Source organism: Myxocyprinus asiaticus, chromosome 42 (genome assembly GCF_019703515.2).
Source record: "Myxocyprinus asiaticus isolate MX2 ecotype Aquarium Trade chromosome 42, UBuf_Myxa_2, whole genome shotgun sequence".
Lineage (NCBI taxonomy): Eukaryota > Metazoa > Chordata > Actinopteri > Cypriniformes > Catostomidae > Myxocyprinus > Myxocyprinus asiaticus.
In genome coordinates this window covers 8,163,497-8,190,843 of record NC_059385.1, presented here as the reverse complement: position 1 = coordinate 8,190,843, position 27,347 = coordinate 8,163,497, and the positions used below count along the sequence as shown (strand labels likewise).

Below are 27,347 nucleotides of genomic sequence, written 5' to 3'. Positions count from 1 at the left end.
GGTATCATTTAAGGCTGTAGCACAAGTTGTGCGAGACATGTTACACACCAAAGTCTAAAATGTAGTTTGGGGTTTAACTAACCCTACAGAATAGGCAATAGTAAGATTGATGCTTGCCTTAGCAAACACCACAAATGGATGTCATTCTTTTCAGACAGGAACAGCACTTTGGACTGATATATTGTATGCAAATAAAAGCATCCAGAAAGACTGAAATAAGGTCTCCTAGAACTGGTTGTTTTAAGATTCATAGTGATTCAGTGACTCACTTTCCCTTTTGTTCATGGCAGTTAATCAGTGACTGTGAGTCTGGGTCAAATCATGAAATATACAGATCTAACAGCACAACCACATAAGCAAAGCAGAAAGAAATTGTTTGCTCACTGAACCGAGCAACATTCTTTCAACATTCTGAATACTGAAGAATGCCACTGCCATCAGCTGTGTTTTCACTGATCTTTAGAAAGTGGCCTGGAGGTATGTACTTTGAAAGCTGATCTGTTAATAGTTTGTCTTTAGTCACTAGGAGCTGCTCATTCAGCCCTCATGCAGCTTTCTGCAGCTAATGATACTTCTTCGTTTTATGATGACATAAATTTGTCTACTGTGCATACTGAGTTTTTGTTGCAATCTGCAGGAAATTAAAATCAGAGATTAGTGATTTTCTTAGTTTTTTCTCCTGGAGAGCAATGAGGTGAAATGGAGAACAAATAATTACTTTTGCTTACAGTTAAGTCTCCATCTTCTGAGATTTTCTCCTGAGAAATAGACCTTAGTAATCTCATTGTGTCTCCTTTAGAATTTCAGATGTATGGAGCCTTGATCCCACCATGGAATAAAATAAAAATGGTAATTTTTACTTTATACTGTGGCTCTATATCTCACAAGTACGACTTCTCGTAATAGAGACTTTATTTCTTGCAATTGGGAGTTTATATCTCACATTTGCGACCTTAGCTATATCTCGCAGTCGCAATTGTGACTTAAGTTCTTGTAATTGTGACTTTAGATCTCGCAGTTGCGAATTTATTTCTTGTAACTGCAACTTGAAAATCTTGCAAGTGCGACTTTACTTCTTTATAACTCACAATTGCGACTATTTCTTGTAATCATAACTTGATATATTGCAAATGTGGCTACTTTTCATAATTGCGACTTTTTGTCTTACAATTGTGACTTAACTTCTCATAATATCGACTTTATATCTTGCAATTTGCAAATTGCAACTTTATTTTTCATAATAGTGAGTTTATATTTCGCAATTGCAACTTCTCGTAATTGCCGCTTTTTATGTCACAATTGCTACTTTTTTTTTTTTAATTATCGCTATATCTCGCAAGTGAGACATTACTTCTCATAATGCAACTTTATTCCTTGTAATTGCTAATTAATATCACACAAGTGCAACTTTATATCTCGCAAGTGCGACTTTAGCTGTATAAATGAATGTAAATAGCATATTTTGGATCAACACACTCTCACAGCGAAATCGTAAGGATTCCTATGACTTTTCTAAATTTGGCTAATTCGTATGATATCGTACGACCTTCACTACAGCCAATGATGTCGCTGGACATTGTTTTCATCTAATATGTGACAATTACTTGCTTCTGTCACACATAACATCTTCCTGTCATGTTTACACACTCTACTGATCAGTTACGTTTACAAATGTGGTTTGGGTAAGGCCATAATATTAATAAGCATGTCCTTGACACCTTGCACGCCGAACTCGCGCTTATTTCCGCATTACACCTCTGGGCATTTGCACGTGATGAAAACGAATTCATACGAACAAAATTTTACAAAATCATACGAAATAGCCAAATCATAAAATATGTATCAATATTTGTGAGATTGGGTTGAAATTACAACTTTATTTCTCTAAATTATTATTATAGTTTCTGTGGCAGGATCAAGGCACAGAGTACACAGACTAGATCTTAACACTTTCACAAACTTTGCTCAGATTTGCTAAAGATACCAAAGTCTGCAAACAAAAGTCAAAGATTTTTTTTTTTTTTTTAAAGGAACTCAAACATTTCTCATCAAATCCTTCCAAGTCTAAATAATCCAAACTATTTATACATTAATTTTATAGCTCTTTACTCTTGATGTGTCAAAAATGTTTTTTTTTTTTTTTTTTTTTTTTTTTATGTAAAAATATTCAGAGAAACATCTGAAACAAAGCTTGATACTTAAATGAAACAACTTAGAACACTCCTCACATATGACAAAAACAATACCTTAGCAATAAATTGTTTCCTGCATTTCAGTGCATTTCTGAACTAGTCTCTGAATAATTTAGAGCATTAAGAAGATCTTTTAAAATGGTATGATCATGTAATCTTTCGAAGTGGGAATGACAAAGTATGTTTAACACACAGGAAGAGAGAGACACAATCTCTGTCTTGTTATGTCTGCTGTGCGCTTGCAGGCCCAGACACAACCACAACAAACGTAGCACATAGAAGAGAGAAAAAAGGAGGAAAAGACAGACAGGGGTGGGAGTGCAAGGGTGGAAGTAAAGCAATCACTTATTAATCTCACAGATAAAACATGCTTTTTCCTGTTATTCTGTTAGTATACATGTTGCACTCTCTTCACCCCTTATTATATCAAAATAACATCAATTATTCAGCCCAAATTACATTTTGTTTCTTGCTAGGATGTCCTTAACTTTGATCTGATGTCATTCACAAGTCACGTAATGTCCAAACTGCTGTATAGAATCATATTCACAATTTTAAATTGCATAAAAAGCATTTGTGAATCTGGATTAATTCTCATTTAGAGCTTAGATGTAAGCAGGAAAGGGGTCAGTTCCTGCTGCCTTTAGGACCTTGAGGAAAGAGTCCAGTTCCCACAGCACTAGCTGTAACTGGATCTATAGGGGAGGTCCCAAAGACAACGGGACCATTACAAATATCCAGAAATTTCTATAAAGTCCGCAGGATTTGTTGTCAGGGGAAGCTGACAGACAAGGGAGGTTTTGAAAGTTTTTCAGGAACTCTAAAGGGTGAGTAACACATCAAACAAACATTTTGAATTGGGGCTTCATTTGTAGCATACAAAAATTTTACAGAATAGGGAATCAGAGTCAGAAGCAGCTTTATTGCCAAGTATGCTTACACATACAAGGAATTTGTCTTGGTGACAGGAGCTTCCAGTGTACAACAATACAAAAACAGCAGCAAGACATAGATAATAATAAAAAATACATACACACATACACATACGTAGTGCAATCTAATACAAATCTGTTATCTGTTATGTACAGTGCAAATGTCTTTTTTTTTTTTTTCCCAGAGGAATGAAATGGCAGAAGAGGTTGGATGTGTTAGATAAATATAAGAAAGACTAAACTGTGTATTGCACATAGTTATTGATCAATGGGGCAATTTAACTGTTGATGAGATGGATAGCCTGAGGGAAAAAACTGTTCCTGTGCCAGACGCTTCTGGTGCTCAGAGCTCTGAAGTGTTGGCCAGAAGGCAACAGTTCAAAAAGGTAGTGGGCAGGGTGAATGGGGTCCAGAGTGATTTTTCCAGCCTTTTTCCTCATTCTGGAAGTGTATAGTTCTTGAAGGGGTTGCAGGGGGCAACCAATAATCCTCTCAGCAGTCCGAATTGTCCTTTGTAGTCTTCTGATGTCTGATTTCGTAGCTGAACCAAACCAGACAGTTATTGAAGTGCAGAGGACAGACTCAATGACCGCTGAGTAGAACTGTATCAGCAGCACCTGTGGCAGGTTGAACTTCCTCAGCTGGCGAAGGAAGTACAATCTCTGCTGGGCCTTTTTCACAATGGAGTCAATGTGGGTCTCCCACTTCAGGTCCTGTGAGATGTTAGTGCCCAGGAATCTGAATGACTCCACTGCTGCCACAGTGCTGTTTAGAATGGTGAGGGGGGTCAGTGTTGGGGTGTTCCTCCTAAAGTCCGCAATCATCTCCACTGTTTTGAGCGTGTTCAGCTCAAGGTTGTTTTGACTGCACCAGACAGCCAGCTGTTCAACCTCCCTTCTGTATGCAGACTCATCGTCATCTCAGATGTGGCCGATGACAGTGGTATCATCTGCAAACTTCAGGAGCTTGACAGAGGGGTCCTTGGCGATGCAGTCATTGGTGTAGAGGGAGACGAGTAGTGGGGAGAGCACACATCCCTGGGGGGTACCAGTGCTGATTGTACAGGTGCTGGAAGTGAGTTTCCCCTATCTCACAAGCTGCTGCCTGTCCATCAGAAAGCTGGTAATCCACTAACAGATAGACATGGGAAAAGAGAGTTGGTGTAATTTATTCTGGAGTATAGCTGGGATGATGGTGTTGAAAGCCGAACTGAAGTCCACAAAAAGGATCCTTGCATATGTCCTTGCAGATGTTGCAGGATATGATGCAATCCTATGTTGACTGCATCATCCACAGACCTGTTTGCATAAGCAAATTGAAGGGGATCTAGAAAGGGTCCAGTGATGTTCTTCAGGTGGGCCAACACCAATCTATCAAATGATTTCATGACCACAGACGTCAGGGCGACAGGTCTGTAGTCATTAAGTCCTGTGATTTTTGGTTTCTTAGAGACAGGAATAATGATTGAGCGTTTGAAGCAGCATGGGACTTCACACTGCTCCAGTGATCTATTGAAGATCTGTGTGAAGATGGGGGCCAGCTGGTTAGCACAGGATCGAAGACACGCTGGTGAGACGCCATCTGGGACTGAAGGTTTCCTCGTCTTTTGTTTCCAAAGACGCGACTCACATCATCTTCACAGATCTTAAATGCAGGTTGAGTAGCAGGAGGGGGGAGGAGGGGGGTTGCAGGAGGTGTTGGTGTTTGTGTGAAGTGAAGGTCAGAGTGGGTGTGGGGTGTGAGATTGGGCCTTTCAAATCTGATGTAGAACACATTCAGGTTGTCAGCCAGTTGTTGGTCCACCAAAGGGTTGGGGGTAGGAGTCCTGTAATTTGTGAGTTGTTTCATGCCACTCCACACTGATGCAGGGTCGTTAGCTGAAAACGTGTTTTTCAGATAGGAGCGCTCCTCACCGAGGCTGCCATCCGTGGTGCCATCATGATGATCAGAGGATTTACACTACTCTATCACATGCACTGAAACATATTCCATAGAAGAACCCTTCATTTCAAACTTTGGAACGTAAAATGAATGCATGCATGAGACTTCGGTAATTTTATTGTTTTTTTGTATACTCAATGATAAAGTTGTGTGTTTTTTTTTGCATTATTCTGTGAAAGTCCCACCCTGATGTTGTCATTTGCTCCTTCAGGCTCTGACCTGCCCTCTGAATGGCTGTATGGTTTATAATAAGCTCATTCAGTGAGAGGGTGAGGGGAATGGTGCATTTGGCATGGCTGAAGGCACTCTTTTTTGACTGCTCATTGGTAGAGGGAAGGGGGAAAACTGCAGACTGAAACATGCCTATTGTCTAAATCTTCCCACACCATTGTCAGAACTTCCTGCCAAAGTAGTAGTGCTGATTGGATATCAGTTATCCTGCATAAGCTGACTGTCTGAATAATGAGATCTTCATCCTACATGTAAAGATCCTCAGACTTGATGTTTTGCTATAGTATGTATCTTGTGTAAGATACTGGATGCATCCCATTAATAAAAAGAAGAAAAACAAGAAAACTTTCGGTCTTAAACAGATTTGACTGTTTTTAAGTATTGTCTTTATCTAAACTTGGATCTGTGTGGAATATTTCTCAAGCAAAATGATGTTGTGATGAAGGATCCCTGATTTTCTGAGAGGTATGGTGAGGATACAGCTGTGCATGTGGCACTTATGTAACTTTTCTGCCTTAAATGTCTGCTGGAATCTTTACTTTAGCACAGCAGGCCTGTTATTTGGAGCCTGTAGGAATCTGAAATTGTGGCAGTAATACATCTTGGCACAACTCTCCGTTCTGTTGTGGTCAGGAATTAAAGACACAGTCAGCAACTCCACAGAGGATGGTCTATTTCAGTTTACAGTATTTGTATGGCATTTCTTCACAATTCATATGGTTCCAAAGCAGCTTTACAAAATAAAGTGTCTTACAAAACCATAGTGAGCTAAAGGCGACAATGGCATGAAAAAACTTCTCAAGATGTTAGGAAGGATGAGGGGGAAAGCTCAAATATACATGAATTTATATCAACTGGTGTCAAAGTCATTTTTAATGGATGTACAGGGTTTGTGGAGTAATGGAATACATGTAATGGGATTATGTATATTCCACTACAGTTACAATTTAAATAATTGGTAATTAGAATACAGTTACATTCAAAAAGTATTTTGATAATTGAAGAGATTACTCTTCAATTTTATTGTCATTTGTTTCATTTAATATTTAGTCCTTTCAGATGGAAAACATTTATACATATAAATGATGCGATCCAAAGTGTATTTGAACAGCGGTGAAACACTTTCTTATGATGTAGTACATTCATACGAGCAGACAGAGAAGTAAGTTTGAAGTTTGGAGCAGAAGAAATAGAAATAAACCTTGTGTAAATTGTCAGCTTTACGCTATGCTAAAATGCTATTTCCAGCCATTTTACATTCACATGTTACCAGACACGATCATATTTTTTTATCAAGAAAATTCATGTTGGATCATAATTTCTTTTTTTCTAGTAAGGCCTTTGATATTAAGGCAAAAATCTTATTCTTGATAATTTTTGTTTTGTTTTCCTGTAAAAATATCTAAAAAAAATCCTTAAAACAAGATCAGTTTTATTTCTCTTGTTTTAGAAACAACACTGCATAATATATTTATAAGATTTATCTTATATATATATATATAATATACCACTTGGTTTTATATTTTGTAATATAATGCAAAAACATTTTTTCACTTTTTAAGTGCGGTTTAATTGTCCAAATAGATTTTGGGGCCACTGTGTATCTGGCAATAATGATAATCTCTAAATGTTGTTTTTGTCCATAACTAATGAACTTTGCACCTCAGTAACTATTTCTATATCATTATCATCCCTAACAGGCTGCAAACGTACCATCATGTTGATGACAAAGGTGGTTCTCCTGTGCCTGTTGGCCACCGTGAGTGCGAACAAGACCCTCAGCAGCCATGCCACCATCCTGGCAGACAACAGTGCCAATTTGGCCTTTAATCTGTACCACAACATGGCAAAAGAGAAGGACATGGAGAATATCCTGATCTCCCCTGTTGTAGTGGCTTCTTCTTTGGGTCTTGTAGCTCTTGGAGGGAAATCAAACACTGCTTCCCAGGTGAAAACTGTCCTCAGTGCCACTACGGTGAAAGATGACCAGCTGCACTTAGGACTGTCTGAGCTTCTCACCGAGGTCAGCAACTCTACAGCACGCAATGTCACTTGGAAGATCAGTAACCGGCTGTACGGGCCCAGCTCTGTTAGCTTCGTTGACGACTTTGTGAAGAACAGCAAGAAGCATTATAAGTATGGCCACTCCAAAATAAACTTCCGTGACAAGCGTAGTGCGGTAAAAGCGATCAACGATTGGGCATCAAAGTCCACAGACGGCAAGCTGTCCGAGGTGACCAAAGACGTGGAGAAGACAGATGGAGCCATGATCATCAATGCCATGTTCTATAAACGTACATCTATATCAACATTTTAAAATAAGCAAGAACTTTTTAATCCTTCAGAAAAGTAATGTTTGGTTCTCAAATCTCTCTCCAGCACACTGGGATGAGCAGTTCCATCATAAGATGGTGGATAGTCGTGGTTTCTTAGTCCATCGCTCCTACACTGTCTCTGTACCCATGATGCATCGCACAGGTGAGGCCATGGAAAAACCATCCCTGTCCTGAAACACTTGGGCTGGTGATTGAAAGGTTGTAGGTTCAAACCCAGAAAATGGCAATAAATGAATCATCACCATTAAGCCCTTTAGAAAGGCACTTAAAGGGATAGTTCTCCCAAAAATGACATATACAACCCTAATGAACCTAATCCAAGTCTTCTGAAGCTAACTGATTACTTTGTTTGAGGAACAGACTGAAAGTCGCTATTCACTCTCAGATCAAATTATGGATTGTGTATACACCATCCAAAACCAATATGGTGACTATGCGAAGGTTTGACATCATGATGTTTAGTCAAGCATAAGACAAGCAAGAACCAATGAGGTTTGATGTTATTGATGTCCATTCTGTGCCACAGTTGATATATTTGATTTGAACGTTGTAGCACAGCACAGCACATCAATGACTTGATTTGAGAGTGAATATCAACCTAAATTTTGTTCTGTTCACGCTAAGTTATTGTATTGGTTCAGAAGACTCAGAATATACATTACCGGTCAAAAGTTTTGAAACACTTACATATAAATATATATATAATTTATTTATTTTTTTCACATTTTAGAATAATAGTAAAGTCATCAAAACTATGGAATAACATAAATGGAACTATGGGAATTATGTTGTGACTAAACAAAATCCAAAATAAATCCAAAAGAATTTGCAGACATGTACTCTTGACATTTTCTCAACCAACTTCTTGAGGTATCAACCTGGGATGCTTTTTAAACAGTATTGATCATCTATGTTGGGCACTTATTGGCTGCTTTTCTTTATTATTTGGTCATCAATTTCAAAAACATTTTTATTTATTTTTATTACATTTAAGTTTTTTTAATGAAAGAAATTAATATGGTGGCACAATTATATTTTTGTCTACAAAACTAATTTCAAACATTTAAGCATACGCCTTCAGATCAAAAGATTTTTAAGATCATGAGAAACATTTCAGTCAAGTGTTTCATAACTTTTGACCGGTAGTGTAGTGCATTTACATTTTTCCTTTTGGTGTTCACTGAAGAAAGTGATACGAGTTTGGAACAACATGAGGGGGAATAAATGACAACAGAACATTCATTTTTGGGTGAACCCTTTAAATTCAAGTTGCTCCATTCCGCTTACCCCAATTTTGAAAAAAACGAAGACTACTCTGTTGTAAACTTGAGACTGACTTTGTCTTCGAGGTGTTTATGGCTTCTATGACGACACAACCAACAACCTTTATGTTCTGGACATGCCGCTGGCCCATAAGATGTCGACTATGGTGTTCATCATGCCGTACCATGTAGAATCCCTTGAGAGATTAGAGAAACTATTGACACGAAAACAACTAGACACTTGGATTAGTAAACTGGAACAGAGAGCCGTTGCAGTGTCACTACCGAAGGTTAGCATGGAGGTCAGCCACAATCTGCAGGTAAGAGCAAAGTCTGCAGTTTCAACTAACGTTTTCTGAAGACTCGCTATGAACCCACCTTGTGTATTCAACACTGTCTTGCAGAAACATTTTGCTGATCTAGGTCTGACTGAAGCTGTGGATAAAGCCAAAGCTGATCTGTCTAACATCTCAGGGAAAAAAGACCTCTATCTCTCCAATGTGTTCCATGCTTCAGCCTTGGAATGGGATACAGACGGAAATCCACCTGACACCAGCAAATCTGGTACTGACAAGCTCAAGAACCCCATACTGTTTTATGCTGACCATCCTTTCATCTTCCTGGTAAAGGACAATAAGACAAACTCCATCCTTTTCATTGGCAGGCTGGTCCGGCCGAAGGGTGATAAAATGAGGGATGAATTGTAATTCATATCCAAGCTCTAATTTAAATGTGAGTGTATGGATTATTGTGTGTGTGTGTGTGTGTGTGTGTGTGTGTGCAAATTTGTGGATGTCTGTTAGCATTTAAAGAGGGCAGGAAAGTGAATGGTTAGACTGATACACAGGAGTTCGTACCATTTAATGTGTGGACCTTGATATTCACTTAAAACATGATTTTAAGGTGTCTGCTAAGATGCTTTTGTTCATAAACAATGCAAAGCTACTCGGCAAAGCATCACAAATAATGCACACTAGTCATCAAGCTCACCTGAGTATGGACAGCATGCTTATATTAAGTATGATTTCCACAAAATTGGTCTAAAATCAGCATGAACAACATTCTACTCAGGGGTTTATCTATTTTCTTTGCATTTTGATGGTTTGTTGAGCACTTAACATACTATGCCAATGTTTGATTCGTCACATACAGTATGTGGGTGTTACACAAAGTGCCTAAAACTTCACCATGCCATTCTGCAACATTCCCCTTAGAAGTGCACACTTGTGTCTGCACTGAATATCGTGTCTGCACTAGAGAGCATGTGACATGAGCCCACATCTGTACATGGCTTCTCACTGAACATTTTAAAGCTTGTTTTCATACTGTACCAATACCAAAACATGGTTGTCTAATTGTTCAATTGTTCCTCCTTTTTTCAATAAAATCAGCAATAATGAGAAATCTTTATGGGTTTTTATTTATGTCGTACTTTTTGAAAGGAAAAAGGTCTATGACTAGCATATATTCAGAATGGCATACTACAATGTTACTCTATTTCTGTAGTAAATAAAATAAATAATAAATTTAAAAGAATCTACATGAACAGAATTCCCGGATGACCTACTTCCGTACATTTGCCAAAATGTGAAGTATACAACAGTGCACAATGAGTGGAACAATGTATCCCACAATACAATGTTGACCATCCATTTCCAGTGTGATGAATGAATCAGAAGTAATATCTGAAACTCATTATTTACTTGGACTGTGTAATGTTCAGTGAGGCGAAAGTTCAAGATCTAAATGCAGCTTTTAATGAAGGTACACAAAGCAAAAATCAGAAAATCTTCAAACACAGGAAACATTAGAAATAAATAAATAAAAAAAAAAAAAAGAAAGAAATTACAACCATAAATGAAAAACAACTGACAAAGAACACAGACAAACCAAAGGATTAAATACACAACACGTTACTTGTCATAAATGCATTTTCACTAGGAAGAATTTCAATTACAGAGCTCTACAATTTAATTTTCACTAGTAAGAATTCCAATCACAGAGCTCTATAATTAAATTTTCACTAGTAAGAATTCCAATTACAGATCTCTATAATTTAATTTTCACTAGTAAGAATTCCAATAACAGAACTCTCTATTTGCATTTTACTAGTAAGAATTCCAATTACAGAGCTCTACAATTGAATATATCGATGCGCTATTGTTTTATAATAATAGAATGTACAGGTGCATCTCAATAAATTAGAATGTCGTGGAAAAATTCATGTATTTCAGTAATTCAATTCAAATTGTGAAACTCGTGTATTAAATAAATTCAATGCACACAGACTAAAGTAGTTTAAGTCTTTGGTTCTTTTAATTGTGATGATTTTGGCTCACATTTAACAAAAACCCACCAATTCACTATCTCAAAAAATTAGAATACATCATAAGACCAATAAAAAAAACATTTTTAGTGAATTGTTGGCCTTCTGGAAAGTATGTTCATTTACTGTATATGTACTCAATACTTGGTAGGGGCTCCTTTTGCTTTAATTACTGCCTCAGTTCGGCGTGGCATGGAGGTGATCAGTTTGTAGCACTGCTGAGGTGGTATGGAAGCCCAGGTTTCTTTGACAGTGGCCTTCAGCTCATCTGCATTTTTTGGTCTCTTGTTTCTCATTTTCCTCTTGACAATACCCCATAGATTCTCTATGGGGTTCAGGTCTGGTGAGTTTGCTGGCCAGTCAAGCACACCAACACCATGGTCATTTAACCAACTTTTGGTGCTTTTGGCAGTGTGGGCAGGTGCCAAATCCTGCTGGAAAATGAAATCAGCATCTTTAAAAAGCTGGTCAGCAGAAGGAAGCATGAAGTGCTCCAAAATGTCTTGGTAAACGGGTGCAGTGACTTTGGTTTTCAAAAAACACAATGGACCAACACCAGCAGATGACACTGCACCCCAAATCATCACAGACTGTAAAAAACTTAACACTGGACTTCAAGCAACTTGGGCTATGAGCTTCTCCACCCTTCCTCCAGACTCTAGGACCTTGGGTCCAAATGAAATACAAAACTTGCTCTCATCTGAAAAGAGGACTTTGGACCACTGGGCAACAGTCCAGTTCTTCTTCTCCTTAGCCCAGGTAAGACGCCTCTGATGTTGTCTGTGGTTCAGGAGTGGAATACGACAACTGTAGCCAAATTCCTTGACACGTCTGTGTGTGGTGGCTCTTGATGCCATGACCCCAGCCTCAGTCCATTCCTTGTGAAGTTCACCCAAATTCTTGAATCGATTTTGCTTGACAATCCTCATAACGCTGCGGTTCTCTCGGTTGGTTGTGCATCTTTTTCTTCCACACTTTTTCCTTCCACTCAACTTTCTGTTAACATGCTTGGATACAGCACTCTGTGAACAGCCAGCTTCTTTGGCAATGAATGTTTGTGGCTTACCCTCCTTGTGAAGGGTGTCAATGATTGTCTTCTGGACAACTGTCAGATCAGCAGTCTTCCCCATGATTGTGTAGCCTAGTGAACCAAACTGAGAGACCATTTTGAAGGCTCAGGAAACCTTTGCAGGTGTTTTGAGTTGATTAGCTGATTGGCATGTCACCATATTCTAATTTGTTGAGATAGTGAATTGGTGGGTTTTTGTTAAATGTGAGCCAAAATCATCACAATTAAAAGAACCAAAGACTTAAACTACTTCAGTCTGTGTGCATTGAATTTATTTAATACACGAGTTTCACAATTTGAGTTGAATTACTGAAATAAATGAACTTTTCCAAGACATTCTAATTTATTGAGATGCACCTGTATATATTTTCTGTATAACCAAGTTACGTTACACTAATGAATGGAGCTTTTTGCATTATCTCGAACATTGTCTAGCATTCATTTCATGTGTTATTGTAGTTTACCTTGCTGAATAATTACAGATTAACATTTTGTCAGTTACTGTGAATCAGCATACCTGACTTTTAGTATAAAGAGAAGATCGTTGAAATTATTTGAAAGTTACGAAGCAAGGTAGCTTGCAATTCATCAGCGTTAACTGGCAAGATCAAGTTAGCTAAAATTACACAGATCAATCCTTATGGCATTATATTTCACATGCTTTGCAGTTATGTAAGCTTACCTGTCCAATAAGAATGCCAATTCGGGGTTGGTTTTGTTCCCCAAAACCGAACGAAGGTCCCTCCAGGAATCAAATGTCCTGCCGATGTTCACTCTAGTTTTCGCTCGACCACGATCACGTTCCCACTTATCCAGACGGGATTCAATAAATGTTTTTTTTGGCTTAATCTGAGTTTGTGTAGGAGTCGGTGTTGTGTTTGGAGCTGGCCGTTTGCTGGATTCCATCTCAAAGATAACATTACCTAGTGTTGCAGACTGTCTGTTGACGCTGTTAAATAGCGGAAGCACTGAGGCAAGGCTCTCGGGAATGCGCAAGACGTCACATCCTTTGGATTTTCCTGGCAAAAGCGACCCGCTCCCTTCGCATGAAAATCAGTCTACAGGCTTTAATAGGCAACCTAGTAAGTCCGGGAAGGGCTAATTTTTTAAGTTGCGTTACAAGCCGTTCACACATTGGCAAAAAAAGGCTAATATTACATGAACAATTTTACATATTGCACCTTTACACATTAAATCTACTTGTCTTTCTACTGTTTTGCACATACATTATTCTTTGCAAACCTTTACACAATCTACACATTTACATTCAAACCATTTTGATAAAAAAAATATTAATAGAGTTTTTATCATTTTTGGGACAAAATCCACTAGTTTCTGACTGGCAGGCTTGTAAAAACTATACTGTAGATGCTGCAGACCACAGTGGACCGTATCAGTTTCTGACATGCGAAAAACGTCTTTGAACTTTTTTCAAGAGTATATAGAGGTGAATTTATATAGTGATTAAATACTGTCCTTCAATAACAAAGCATATTTTTATTTTTATCTCAATATTATCGTTAATTCTGACACTATGTGAACGCAATCAATATGTTTGCTAAATAAGCTTGTAAACATATTTCATTACAATAAACATATTATAATTGCTTCTTTTTTGCATCTAATGAATAAAATAATTTTACAAGTAAGAATGCAATTGTAGAGCTCTTTAACTGGAATTGTTACTAGTAAAAAGGCAATTGAAGAGCTCTGTAATTCAATTGTAGAGCTCTGCAATTGCACTCTTACTAGTAACGATGTCATCACAGAGCTCTGTAATTATAATTCTTACTACTAGTAAAAAAAATCAATTGTAGATCTGTTTATTTGGAGTTTTTACTAGTGAAATGCCATTGCAGAGCTCTGTAATTCAATTGAAGAGCTCTTAATTGCATTCTTACTGGTAGAAATGCAAATAGGGAGCTCTGTAATTGGAATTCTTTCTAGTAGAAAATATATTGTACAGCTCTTTAATTGAAATATTACTAGTAAAATTACAACTACAACGAGTAACGCTGGGTGCATTAAAAGCACAATCGGCTTGCCATATAAGACGGTGAACCTTTGGCGACATCTAGTGGGCACCACTAAAACTGCATTAACGTCGACTTGCCATGAACTGTGCAGCAGCAAGAATCACTGCACGCGTTGTGAATTTATCTGGTGAGAAAGCGAGTGTATTGAGAGCTGTATAACACGACGGAAATGTATCATTTTTTCATCTGTGTTTAAATCTTTGATAAGACTAGGTATTCAAAAGAAACAGGTTTGTCTGTCTGTCACAAGTGTGAACTCTGTTATCTCATCAGATGTAGAATGCTTTTCACTGCACATCAGGATATTTAACCTTCAACCGACAAAAAAGTCATGATGAAAATGTCATTGTGGGTGAAAATGGAAAAGACTTGTGTCTTTGCACAGAAATCTTACCTTTAATGTCTTTCTGAAAGGCAATAAACATGATTTCATAAATATTAACATAAATTTGCTGTCAGGCTATAAAATTGGTTTCTTTATTTTAGAAGTTGACCTTGAACTTGGTAACATTTTATAATGCTTAAATTAGTACTTCATGTACATTCAAATATGAACATACAGTGTACAAATAAATGTTAATCAAAGTATAATGGGACTATTGTAGTGTACATGAACAATCTGTTAAAGAAATAGTTCTTCCAAAAATGAAAATTCTTTCATCATTGATTCACCCTCATGCCATCTCAGACTTACTTTCTTCTGAAGAACATTCAAAGATTTTTTTTTTAAGAATATCTCAGTTCTGTAGGTCCATAAAATGCAAGTAGTGACCAAAACATGAAGCTCCAAAAAGTACATAAAGGCATTATAAAAGTAATCTATACGACTCCAGTGGTTTAATCCATCTCTTCTGAAGCGATCCATATGCTTTGAGAGCAGACCAAAATATAACTCATTTTTCACTAAAAATCTTGACATCGGCAGTCTCCCTGGCAATCAAGCTTGATTACGCTTCCTATAGTGCCAGCTAGCACTCTGTGTGTGCGAGGAAATGTAATCAAGCTTAAAATCATGATCATGCCTAGAGACTGCAATGGCAAGATGTCCAGTGAAAAAGTAGTTACATTTTGGTCTGTTATTACTCAAAACTGATTTGATCACTTCAGAAGACATTGATTATTCCACTGGAGTCTTGTGGATTACTTTTATTGTGCCTTTATATGCTTTTTGGTGCTTCAAAGTGTTGGTTCCCATTCACTTGCATTGAATGTACCTACAGAGCTGAGATATTCTTCTAAAAATATTCGTTTGTGTTCTGGAGAAGAAGGGATGGCATGAGGGTGAATAAATGATGAGAGAATTTTCCTTTTTGTGTGAACTATTCCTGTAAGCATTATATAATGCAACAAGCCAGTTAAAGTCTTACCATTACCTGTGGAACAAAGCATCATGATCAAAATGTGATCTAATGACAATTGTTTTTTCTTCGGGTGAACACTTGTAGTTTGTTGTTATATTTGGTTATTGTTTAGAGGTGGGAACAACTTCATTGTTTCCTGTGTAGTGACATTGAGCATGACCTTTTGTGGTCAGCCACTTTGAACAGGAAAATAAATCAATATACACTGCTGACTTTATGTATATAAAAAGTAAAATAATACAGTTCCATACTATAAGCTGAATTGCACAGTCTATATAGTATACTACACTGTCCTTCAAAATGCACGGGAGCAACGATCACTTCATTATAGCGCGGTACAGTAGGCTTTTGTTTGCAATGAAACTGCTATCGCACGTAGGCCCGTTCAGATTGGATGGAGCACGGAGTCCGTTACCATACGAGCAACTCCTCCCTCCCTCCCCCCATCCGACCTATCTGTTCACGCTCTCTGTCATCATGGCTCCGGCAGCGGACAGGCCGGGCTACTGGGGAACACCGACCTCAACTCTCGACTGGTGTGAAGAGAATTATGTGGTCTCGTATTACATCGCAGAATTCTGTAAGTACGCTTGAACGGTGCGTTTGTTTCCGGGACACGCGGTTCGTGGTTGTGTACGATAGTAAACACGGATGTTAAACGGGGAAAGTGGAGAGTTTTCGAATCATACCATAGAGAAGGCGTGGTGCTTAATATTCATGAGGCAAGCATTTGCTATTGGATGGTTACCGCGTGACGTCAGCATATCCTAATTAAGATTCAAAAGTCAGTTCTTCGCCATTGGAAGGCTACGGAGCAGCGTCAACATGGCGTAATTAATATTAAAAAGCCAAGCCTTGTTCACGTTGTTCATCGGAAATTTATGAGGCAACGTCAGCGTAATGTAATTCATATTCATGAGTTAAGCCTGTACCATAGTGGATTCGTACCTTGGCAGCTTTAAGAGGCCAGCAGAGACCAGTCCGTCCGCTACAGTGCATGTTGAACTCAAATCATAAAATCTAATAACAAATTAAAATAGCATAAATGACAGGTAGAGGGCATGAATGAAATCCAACGTGTGGCTGTATTTGGGGACGAGCTCATGCCGACGATACTGACTTCTAGCGAAATCAAAGAGTATCATAAGAAATTAGTTTGTCTCACACCACGTAGACCCTTTCCAATGTGAGCGGAACCTCTTTTCAGAGGTTGTCTGTAACGTGGTTATAAACAAAGAATGCTACTCTTAAGCACATACTTTGAAACACACATGCCAGAATTATTAATGCAGTATTACAGGGACAAAAATTAGCATGGTTATCACATGGCTTTTTCGTAAACATGTAGCATGGTAATCGCATGGGATCAATTAAAATACCATAATATGTAAACACCACCTTGAAATTACACATATATCAACCATACATCTATTTGATGTGTGTGTTTACATCTGGAAGACATTTTTTTAGGTTGTTTGCACATCTGCAATACGTCTATTAATGTACCGTAAAATGTACGTGTAAAAAGTATGTCAATAAGTATGTCTCGGGTGTCAATAAGACATTCAGCAGTTATCTTTGAGACGTTTATGATTTAGAATGTTGTAAATATAATCTTTTTAAGATTTTAAGCATATGTTAATTAGATTGTGATGTTTTCCAGATGCTCTGAAACAGGCATTTCTAAGATGTACATGTGTTATATGGACATGCTGTTTAAATATGGTAATCAGTCATTACCATGGTTTTAACATATGTTACCATAGCTATACCATGGTTTTACCATAGCACGTTTTTGTAAGGACAATATAATATTAATTTACAGATTACACAAGTAAAATTAACAAGGGTTTACGATTGACCTTATAAACTAGCACTTTTATTACAAATAGCCCGTAATTGTTTCAATGAAGTGGTTAATACACAAACGTTTTGCTTGACTGCTGATTATACAGTTTCTGAAATTTAGAAAAATACGGAATATGGAAAGACACAGAGTAGGCAAGTCAATAGATTCCCATGTGTTTTGCTGAAGTACACAAAATCTGATAAGTTGGCCAAAGTGCACTGAGTGTCAGACACATTTGTATGCTGTGAACTGGTCAGTGGTTCAACGTTTTAATTGTCCCTGAGTTAGTTTCCTGTGTCAAAAGTGTTTGCTGCAGACAGCTGTTAGAATTAGTTCTAAATGCTGGAGGGACTATAGTCCCTTTCAGTTCTCAGAAAAAGCTTTTTACATTTTTTCTGTGAATCAATGTTTTCTTCAGGTACCCCATTATAGTGGAACTTAAAATAGATGGAAGTTCCTTGAGGTGCCGAGTGGTTCTCCAGAGGGTTCCGCAAATGTTGCATCTGAGGAACCCCAAATGATGCCACAAGTATATTGACAATGAAACAGCAAGAATTTTAGACCCATCCAGATCAGAGGGCTCTTTGCTATTGGTCCACTGGGAACTTGTAGCCTTGTGAAGGAATGTGCCATGTTCAGGATAACAAGCCATGTATCCAAACAATGACACAAAAGGCCTGCATACACTGTGTTAACTCATTCTGACATAGATTTAGTTTTCTTGGACTCAGCAAAGAGACACAATAGCAGTCTGGCAGCTGCTGGTTGTGCTAAGATGCCAGTTTGGATGAAGTTCACACAACTATTGCTCATGCCCATTCAAGTGGAATTTTGAATGTGCAGCTTAAATATTGCACCATATTAATGTCCATGAAGCTCAATAATATGACCAAAAATAAAATGCTATTTCAGTGCAATACAATTAATCATGACATGAAAGTATTGTCCATTCGCACTTAATTACCCCTCTCTTCAAGAAATATATTTGAGAACTCCTGCTTTGTAGAATGTTTTGTGTTGAAGTTTCAACAGTATTGTCTTGTTTTCTTTTCTCTCTCTAGGGAACACGGTCAGTAACCTGATAATGATCCTCCCTCCTATTTATGGAGCCATTCAGACATGTAAAGATGGTTCGGAAGTACGCTATGTGTGGTCATTTTTAGGACTTGCTGGTAAGAACAGACAAAGTATATCTTTCACTCATGATTTTGTTTAGTTGATATACCTTTGTTAAGTTGACATCTTGTGTTGTGACATGCTATATACACTACCGTTCAAAAGTTTAGGGTCACTTACTCATTCTTTATTTATTAAAAAAAAAGATTTTTTTTTTTTCACATTTTAGAATAATAGTAAAGTCATCACAACTATGGAATAATAGAAATGGAAATATGGAAATTATGTTGTGACTAAAAAATCCAAAATAAATCAAAACTATGTTATATTTTAGCATCTTCAAAGTAGCCACACTTTGCCTAGATTTTGCAGACATGTACTCTTGACATTTTCTCAACCAACTTCTTGAGGTATCACCCTGGGATGCTTTTTAAACAGTATTGAAGGAGTTCCCATCTATATGCTGGGCACTTAGTGGCTGCTTTTCTTAATTATTCAGTCCAAGTCATCCATTTCAAAAACTTAAAAAAAATAAAATAATTTAGTGTTGCAATGAAATAAATTAATATGTTGGCACAATTATATTTTTGTCTACAAAACTAATTTCAGACATTTAAACATACGCCTTCAGATCAAAAGGTTTTTAAGATCATGAGAAACATTTCAGGCAAGTGACCCCAAACTTTTGAACGGTAGTGTATACTCCATCTAAAATGATTTTAAACTGAACTTTGCTATACCTTAATTATTATGCATGCAGCTTTTATGACCTCATTATGTTGGCTTGACAAAGCCAACATACTTTACTGTTATTCTACAAACTTGGTTTGGGGTTTTTTTCAAACTCCCTAAACTGAGACCAAATTTTCTAACACTAACTCCTCCTAGAGCTTTCAAGCTACGTACACCAAACTTACCTTCGGATCGTTCTGAAATAGTGTGCCATGTAATTTCTAACTGATTGGACTTATGGTTTTTGCACAGCGGATGATCAAAAATGGGAAAATCCCCAACTTTCATTGACAGAATGTTGAAATAGGCCAATGGAATGCTTGTTAATTCAAACTCCATCTGTCAAAAATTATAATGTAAATAAACCCACAAAGGGCCTTTAATCTACTTTAAGTTACTCTCTCTCTCTCTCTCTCTCTCTCTCTCTCTCTCTGTCTCTCTTGCTAGCTAGCTGGCGGTTTGTCTTACTGTAATGTCAGTATAACCATAATACTTCATACTTTTAAAACTAGTTTAAACTTTCAGACAAGGCTTTGCCAATCTGAATTCAAAGTTATTTTCATATCTAATTGAGATACTTCATGGATTATATGTTCTTTAAAAAATGTCATTAGTTACAATCATGTAAAAGCTGAACTAGTTAACACAATTTTTATAACTCTACACACTGCATCTCACATGACACACATGTATTCTTGTTTTGGTGCAGCTGTTGGCATTGGTTCATGGAGCTTTCACATGACACTACAGTACGAAATGCAGGTACACTTGAGTTTTCGTGAAATGTGTATTATGCATGTTGTTCAGAAGCACATTAAAAGCTTATTTTCACTTTCATTTTCATAGCCACAAGGCTGCTTATCTAACGGTACATGCCCAGAGCAATAGCAATAATTCACACAAGTGAGACACAAATGCTGGTAGTCTCTGCATTGTCTTTTGCTTTTAGCTACTGGATGAGCTTCCAATGATCTACAGCTGCTGCATCTTTGTCTACTGTCTGTAAGTTCACCTTTTTTACATCTGCAAAGGGCACTGAGGTCAGACCGTATGCTTTCACCTTTAACGTCTGAAAATTATTTATGAGCTAAACAAACACAGAAGATCAGATATTTACTATGGGTTTTATGTATTTTTTATTTTTTTTATCAGTAAGCTGTTGCATTGGTTTATGAAGTGTTGTATGATCGTAAATTGAATTTTTTTTCACACTGATATTTCACGTGTGGGTCTGGTATAATTTACCCTCACCGTATTCTGTCATGTGACTGATCTGAATGCAAATATTACAGGTACGAATGCTTCAAGCAAGAACGTGCAGTTAACTATTTCTCAATAACACTTTTGCTGACCTTCAGTATTATTGTTAGTGTGGTAAGTTTTTCTTTACTGTTCTACATTCTCTAAAAGGAATAATGAACAGTCACAAAAAATAAACCCTGACAGGGTGATCAGGACAGGACTTATTATACATGTTTTTATCATCACCCTTAAGGGGTTTGTTTTGCAATAAGGACTGGCTTAATGTACAAATTTTGCTTATTACATGACTAACATGTAAATAAATAATATTATTATTTCATTATGTGAGATGAAAGTGACTGTGGAGTGTTACATTAAAAATCTATTCGATGTAAAAATTATATTACAATTTAGCAGTCATTATACAAAAATACAATAGAATGCATCGACTGACCAATCAGAATCAAGTATTTCAGAGAGCTGTGTAATAAATGCATAATTTTCTTTATTTTTTGTCTCATTGTGTGTGTCTTTTGTAGATTTACCTCTTGTGGAAAGAGCCTGTCTTTCATCAGGTGAGGTCTGACTCTTTTCCAAGTGAAAGTTCTAGATTAACTCTACATCTTTATAAATCTTTTTCAAACAGAAAAACCCCATATGCTGCATTTGTTTGTCAACTATATGAACATTACAGTTTCCTGAGTAATTAAACTTTAGCTTTTAAGTATGTGGTGTTATTTCAGAAATAGATATTTCTCTTCTTTGTGTTTTTTCAAACCTTTCTGGTATGGTTGCTCCTAGAGTTTGTGACTCCTACAGGTGCCTTTGTAAGCATGTTAGACAATGTTGTGTGTAAACATGTCCTCTGGCAGTGTTTGTTGTATGTCTCTATTGTTAAGGGCATGACAGCTGGGGTAGCTGGCAATCATTCAAGGCAAATGAGCTTCTGTAAACACGTTGCTGTGATATCTTTAAGACAGTTAGCAATCCGCACACAACACTATCCTGAAAGGATCACTATTCAAACAGTCATGTTGTTTAAATATCAGATAGTGGTGCTGTACAGTTTAATACAACCTGATCTCATAAAAATTACATTACCGAGGCAACTTTTTTGCAAAATGAAATTACGTGCTTCATTAAAGGTTTCGCTGCAGTTTCCCAGTGAAAATAGCGAGGTACACCACAAGCAAGTGGCAATGGTGTTGTAATCAGAAAAGGTTTTTAATTTGAATGTTTGATGGAGGTTTTAATGATTAAAACGCATCTCCCTAACCTAAAACTTTAACCTAAACCTAACCAATAGTGTTCCAAAAGCAAATGAGAGATGAACAAGACAGACATCCTTACCCTAAACCAACACCTAACTGATAGTGTCCTAAAAGCAAATGTGACATGAAAGTGCACTCACTTATATGACACTTTTGTCTCACTTGTCAGCTTGTGTGAATGGCTGGGCTTGAACCTCAGTGTTTCCAATTCTAAAACCCAACACTCTGTCAGGTGAGCTACAGCGAAAGCTAATCATGCTGGAATAAGTGTGTAAATGTAGGTGGGTCTGTAATACAAGCATTAAAATGGATAGTTTTTCAAATGATGCATTAGAGTAAAGTGTTTCAAGATCATAGCATAGCAGTATGTGAGTAATAGAGCAAAAAATTTGTGTTTATAAGGCCAAAATCAGCCATTGCACTCTTGATTTGTCTGAAAGGGAATAAAACACACAGTTGTTGTAGTGCCTCTATTGTTAATTTCACCAGGAAACTGCGGCAAAATGTAGAATGCAGCACATAATACTCAGTTTGCAAAAATGTAGTTATATTAACATTCATTCTATGAGAATAGGTTGGTTTAATACACATTTTAAAAGCAGCTGTATCATTTTCCCTAGGTCATGTACGCTTTACTGGTGGCTTTCTTGGTGATTCGGTCTGTTTTCATAGTCACATGGTAAGTGAATGGAGCTTTGGGGCAGTGGTTGGGCAGTGGTTAAGGCTCTGGGTTACTGACCAGAAGGTCAGGGGTTCAAGCCCCAGCACTACCAAGATCCCATTGTTGGGCCCTTGAGCAAGGCCCTTAACCCTATCTGCTCAAGGGGTGGTGTATCATGGCTGACCCTGCACTTTGACCCCAGCATAGCTGGGATATGTGAAAAAAAAGAATTTCACTGTATATATGCAAAAATGTATAATGTGTGACAATAATAAAGGCTTTCTTCTTCTTTATCACTTCCTAGCCTGTGTTCTTAACTTTTTATTCTGTGCTTTGTTGACTTAAACATCATCTGTGTGCTCTGCAGGGTCTATCCGTGGCTTAGAGGGCTCTGCTTTACATCTTTAAGTGTCTTTCTGTTAGGATTTTTGTTATGGAACATCGATAATATCCTTTGTGACTCTCTAAGGTAGATATGCTGTATTGAAAACACATAAATAGTCAGAACATAGCAACTGTGTTGACAGTTGTTCATTATTTGTTTCTTTTTTGTCTCATTCAGAGCCACACGACAACGGCTGCCCCCTGCGATTGGGGCAGTTACACAGCTTCATGCCTGGTGGCACATTCTAACAGGCCTGGGGTCATATTTACACATACTTCTCAGGTACATAGCCTTAAATGAAGCCATTTGGAGAGATGATACCACACTGAAAGAAATTGTAACCTTAAAATGTGCTTCATGTGGAAACATCTTCATTAACTGGTTTAATTCAAGTCAAACATATTACTTAAATCTGTACTCAGTAATTTTTTCCCAGTTAAAAAAGTTTTACTCCTAAAGAAATGAACTGTAATTTTGAAACGTATGTATAAAATCATGACCGCTCACACAAGATGAAGACTCTAGTCATATCAGTAACCTTATAAAAGCTGTTTTATTCTACATGGGGCAGGGGCGCCCTCATGGGGGCTAACATTTTAGAATCACCAGCTGAATACTGCTCACTTAATCTCAGTAACCGTCTTGTTATTGGACACTTTCAGTCTTGAATTAAATTAATCATGACTGATTATGAATAGTGAATTTCTACAATGACATCTGTAACTGAAAACTATTCATTTTGTATGATGCTGCATCCACACCACTAGGTGTCACTGTAAGTCCAAGATGACACAAACAAAAAGTTACTGAGTGCACCTTTTATGTCACTGATTCAACTCGATTAATCAGGTTACACAGACAAAACTATATTTTAATAGTTAGATAAGGTAGATATAGTTTCTTAAGGTAACAATTGCAGGTTACCACTAGTATGGAAACAATAATGATTCATTTATTAATTTATTTTTGCCATAGCCTTCAGATTCGGTCAACCTACCTCAAGCACAGACCAAAAGTGAAGGTGAGTGCATTTGAATTTGGTTTTAATTTCTTTAGATATCACATATAATCAGATCTTCTGGTCATGTATTGATTTTTGATCATGTGTTTAGTTTTTATGTGGCATTTGGCCCATGCTGCACATTGAATCTCAGAAGGCGAGTTGAAAGGGAAAAGAGAGGAGGAAGATGGACCAATCACAGACCTCATACAGAAAGAGGTCTGGCCAAGTAGCTTCAACGGCAACAGGAAGTAACCAGTGGCTGTCGGTTTGGTTCCCCCATGCCCTCGTTCCCCTACCGGCTCTGTTTGCCAACTGCATTTATTAAAAAGCTGCCAAATGAAGGAAAGGGTTTTTTTGTTTGTTTGTTTTTTTATTATTATTATAGATTAAGTGAGAGGTTTGTAGTGGTCTTGTGATTTTTGCACAATGCAACAATTATATAATTGTCCTATAAATAAGAGGGTCTAATTAGCAGGAATGAAGCCAAAAATTGTGGCCAACATTATGATTTTTGCTGAAAAATTTGAGGGATATAATATAATTTTACAGCATTATGGTTTTGATGAATGATGTCTAGTCAGTCCTTTCTCTGTCATATAACTTAGACCTGAGATTTGAACACTCTCTATTAGTGTTTTTTTACTTTGAAAAACAATCATGTAAGGAAATGGAAAATTGAGTTTTCAAAGGAGATGGATTAGTGTGGACATGACCAAAAACGAGGTGGTAAGTTTAGCAACCTTATCATATCAGTTATTACACAAATTCATATTCTGTACTGAATGTATTAACACTAAGGTGGTGAAATTATACTACATAATGGTAGCGTAAACTATATATGTCACTCTACATTTATAGATGATGATGGCCAGTTTAAACAGATCAGAAAATGTAATGGGAGGTAATGCATTTGGACAAGAGTGCGATCCTCATTTCATCCTGGAAAATCCACTGGAATTTTTGGCAATGAGTTTCATGCAGTAATGTTAATGACATATGGTAATTTTATTGTGTGTTTTCAGAGATAGCATGTGTTTTATGTCCTGTTTCTTTAAACAAGCAACAACATTTGGTAGCATGTTACATAAGTGTCCATGTTACATAAAGTACATATTAAAGAGCAGCTATTATGGTTTTTAAACGTGCCTAATTTTGTTTTAAAGGTCTCATACAATAGATTTACATGCATCCAAGGTCAAAAAACACTTTAATCTGCTCATAATTTAAATTGCAGCATTACTTTTTTTCCCCAGTGTCAAAAATGACTCGTTCTAAAGGATTCATTCTAAACTCCTCCTTTCAGAGAGCCTACTCTGCTCTGATTGGTCAGATGTCCTAATCTGTTGTGATTGGTCTACCGCTTAGTGTAGTGTTTGAGGGCGGGTCAAAGCTGTTCGCGAGCAGCCAGTGAAGACCAGAGGTGGGTTTTTTGTTACCAAATTACGTAGGTTAGTACAGGAAGTAAGTCTGGAATTACTAACGACTCGTTTCAGGTGTTCAGAATCGGTTCATTCTTTTGGGAGTCAATGGCTGTGTCTCGTTTGGAAGGCTGCATGCTAGGTAGGACGCGTCCTGTGAAGACTGCAGTATACAGAGTGTCCTCTTTTAAACAAGCCTCGTTTAAACGAGACGGCCTCCATAGGACAAACGGAACGTATCGTGGTTGCTATGACAGCACGCCACTCTTTAACAAGCGCGAACGCTTTGAGTGAGAAGGGAACAAAGTCCCTTTAGAAGGGAATGCATGAGGTACATTTTAGGAGAGTTATGATGTAAAGAGAAAAGAAAATAGATTTTACAGTTGTACTTTTAGTCTAATACTTTATTTTAATTATATATGAAAATAATTATATATATTATATACTCTGCACCCATCTACTGAGGTACTTCAACTTGGGAATTAACATTCCTTGCATTTGAACATAATATTTACGAGCAAATTGGCGTCATTTCTTTAGACATTTCTGTTGAAGCAAAGAATTGTGGGTTGTGAGTGCCCACGAAGGATACACCTCATGCATCCTTCGAATTCCCGTGAAAGAAGGTCGCATTCGAAGGCTGCATTCGAAGTGTCCTACTCGCTTTTATGAAACGAGACAGTCTCGATTACTAATGCGACCGACAAATGTGACCTCCAGAGGTTGCATCCTTCCAAACGAGACACAGCGAATAACTCCATTTGTTGTGCACTTTGATTTTTGAAACTTTGCAGACTTTTTTACATTCACAAACAGCTATATAACACACTACATGAAAGGTAATATTTGAAAAACCATAATAGGTGCTCTTTAATATAATTAGTTACAGCAGGGTTAATTAACAATAGCCGCAAACAGTTCCATAATCTAAAGTACATCTTGTTCATAAATAACTGCTCAGTACATACATTGTAACATGAACACTATTGTTAAGTGTGACCCAGTATTTGCCCCTTAAACATTTGAAGCCACTCGTGCCATCAATATGCAATGGGATTATTTTATTTATTCTAAATTAAGGGATATTGGTTGTGATATGACAAAAGTGTTAACAGGAACAGGTTTTTGTCCTTTTATGAAGGAGTTATCATGTGTGTAAATTAACACTGAGCTGCTGAGATAACAAGATACTCAAATGCTTTAATTGGTGTTGCTCATTTAAAAGTGCATGCATTTAAATAAAAACCTTATTATCATGAGTAAATTAATGTTTCAGAAAGTAGAGATCAATTTTACTGTCATCTTGTCTTTGGTTTGATATAGAAGTGTTCTAATATTGACTACTTGAACTGCCACTGACTGCGCACGCTGTCAGAAAAGGAGCAGTGTCATAGTTATCAATGAAGGTGTATATTAACATTGACTTGTCACTTGTTTTATGTATTATGCCAAGTTCCTGTGGTTCAGTGATAACACAGTTATATCTATGTGAAGCACAGTTGATATAAAAGAAAATCTTAATCAAGTGAGATGTGAGGTACAATATTGGATATAGATTTCTGTCAGGCAACGAAGAAGATAAGGACTCAAATGCAGGGCTGAGATAATAAAATATTAACAAAATACAAAACAATGGAAAAAATGACGACAGAATAAACAGGAAACTGAATACCTTGAGACAGTTAACATCACAAGACAATTCAGAAAATACAGGAACAAGGAAGGAATAAATACACAAGGGGTAATGGGGAACAGATGAGAATGATTAACAAATGAGGACTAACAAGGGTGTGGCTAGGGGGCAAACAAGCAAGCGGGGCACAGAATCCAACCAAACAAAAACAAAGAACAAATGGGAGTGCACACAGACAATGGCAAAAACAGAGCATGAAACAAACAGGACCCTGACATTACTAGTCCTTCTAATGCATGCCTCCTGGCATCCAAACTTGGCGAAGCAGGAGGGTGTGTGCGGAATGGTCCA

General features: G+C 37.3%; 2 protein-coding genes across 2 annotated transcripts; both read left to right on the top strand.

Moving 5' to 3' along the window:
* The first annotated feature begins 2,907 nt into the window (after nt 1-2,907).
* Nucleotides 2,908-10,292, top strand: LOC127433129 (serpin H1-like). Its single transcript, XM_051684804.1, has 5 exons — nt 2,908-3,019; nt 6,997-7,590; nt 7,676-7,774; nt 8,982-9,214; nt 9,299-10,292. Exons 2-5 carry the CDS (start codon nt 7,014-7,016, stop codon nt 9,599-9,601), a joined length of 1,212 nt encoding a protein of 403 aa, XP_051540764.1. The 5' UTR covers nt 2,908-3,019; nt 6,997-7,013; the 3' UTR covers nt 9,602-10,292.
* A 5,845-nt stretch (nt 10,293-16,137) lies between these two features.
* acer3 (alkaline ceramidase 3) lies at nt 16,138-26,627 on the top strand. Its single transcript, XM_051684289.1, has 11 exons — nt 16,138-16,266; nt 18,597-18,707; nt 20,093-20,145; nt 20,333-20,385; nt 20,676-20,757; nt 21,165-21,200; nt 22,517-22,575; nt 22,925-23,026; nt 23,120-23,224; nt 23,918-23,963; nt 24,055-26,627. The coding sequence occupies exons 1-11, from the start codon at nt 16,164-16,166 to the stop codon at nt 24,106-24,108; spliced, it is 804 nt and encodes a 267-aa protein (XP_051540249.1). The 5' UTR covers nt 16,138-16,163; the 3' UTR covers nt 24,109-26,627.
* Nucleotides 26,628-27,347: the final 720 nt, after the last annotated feature.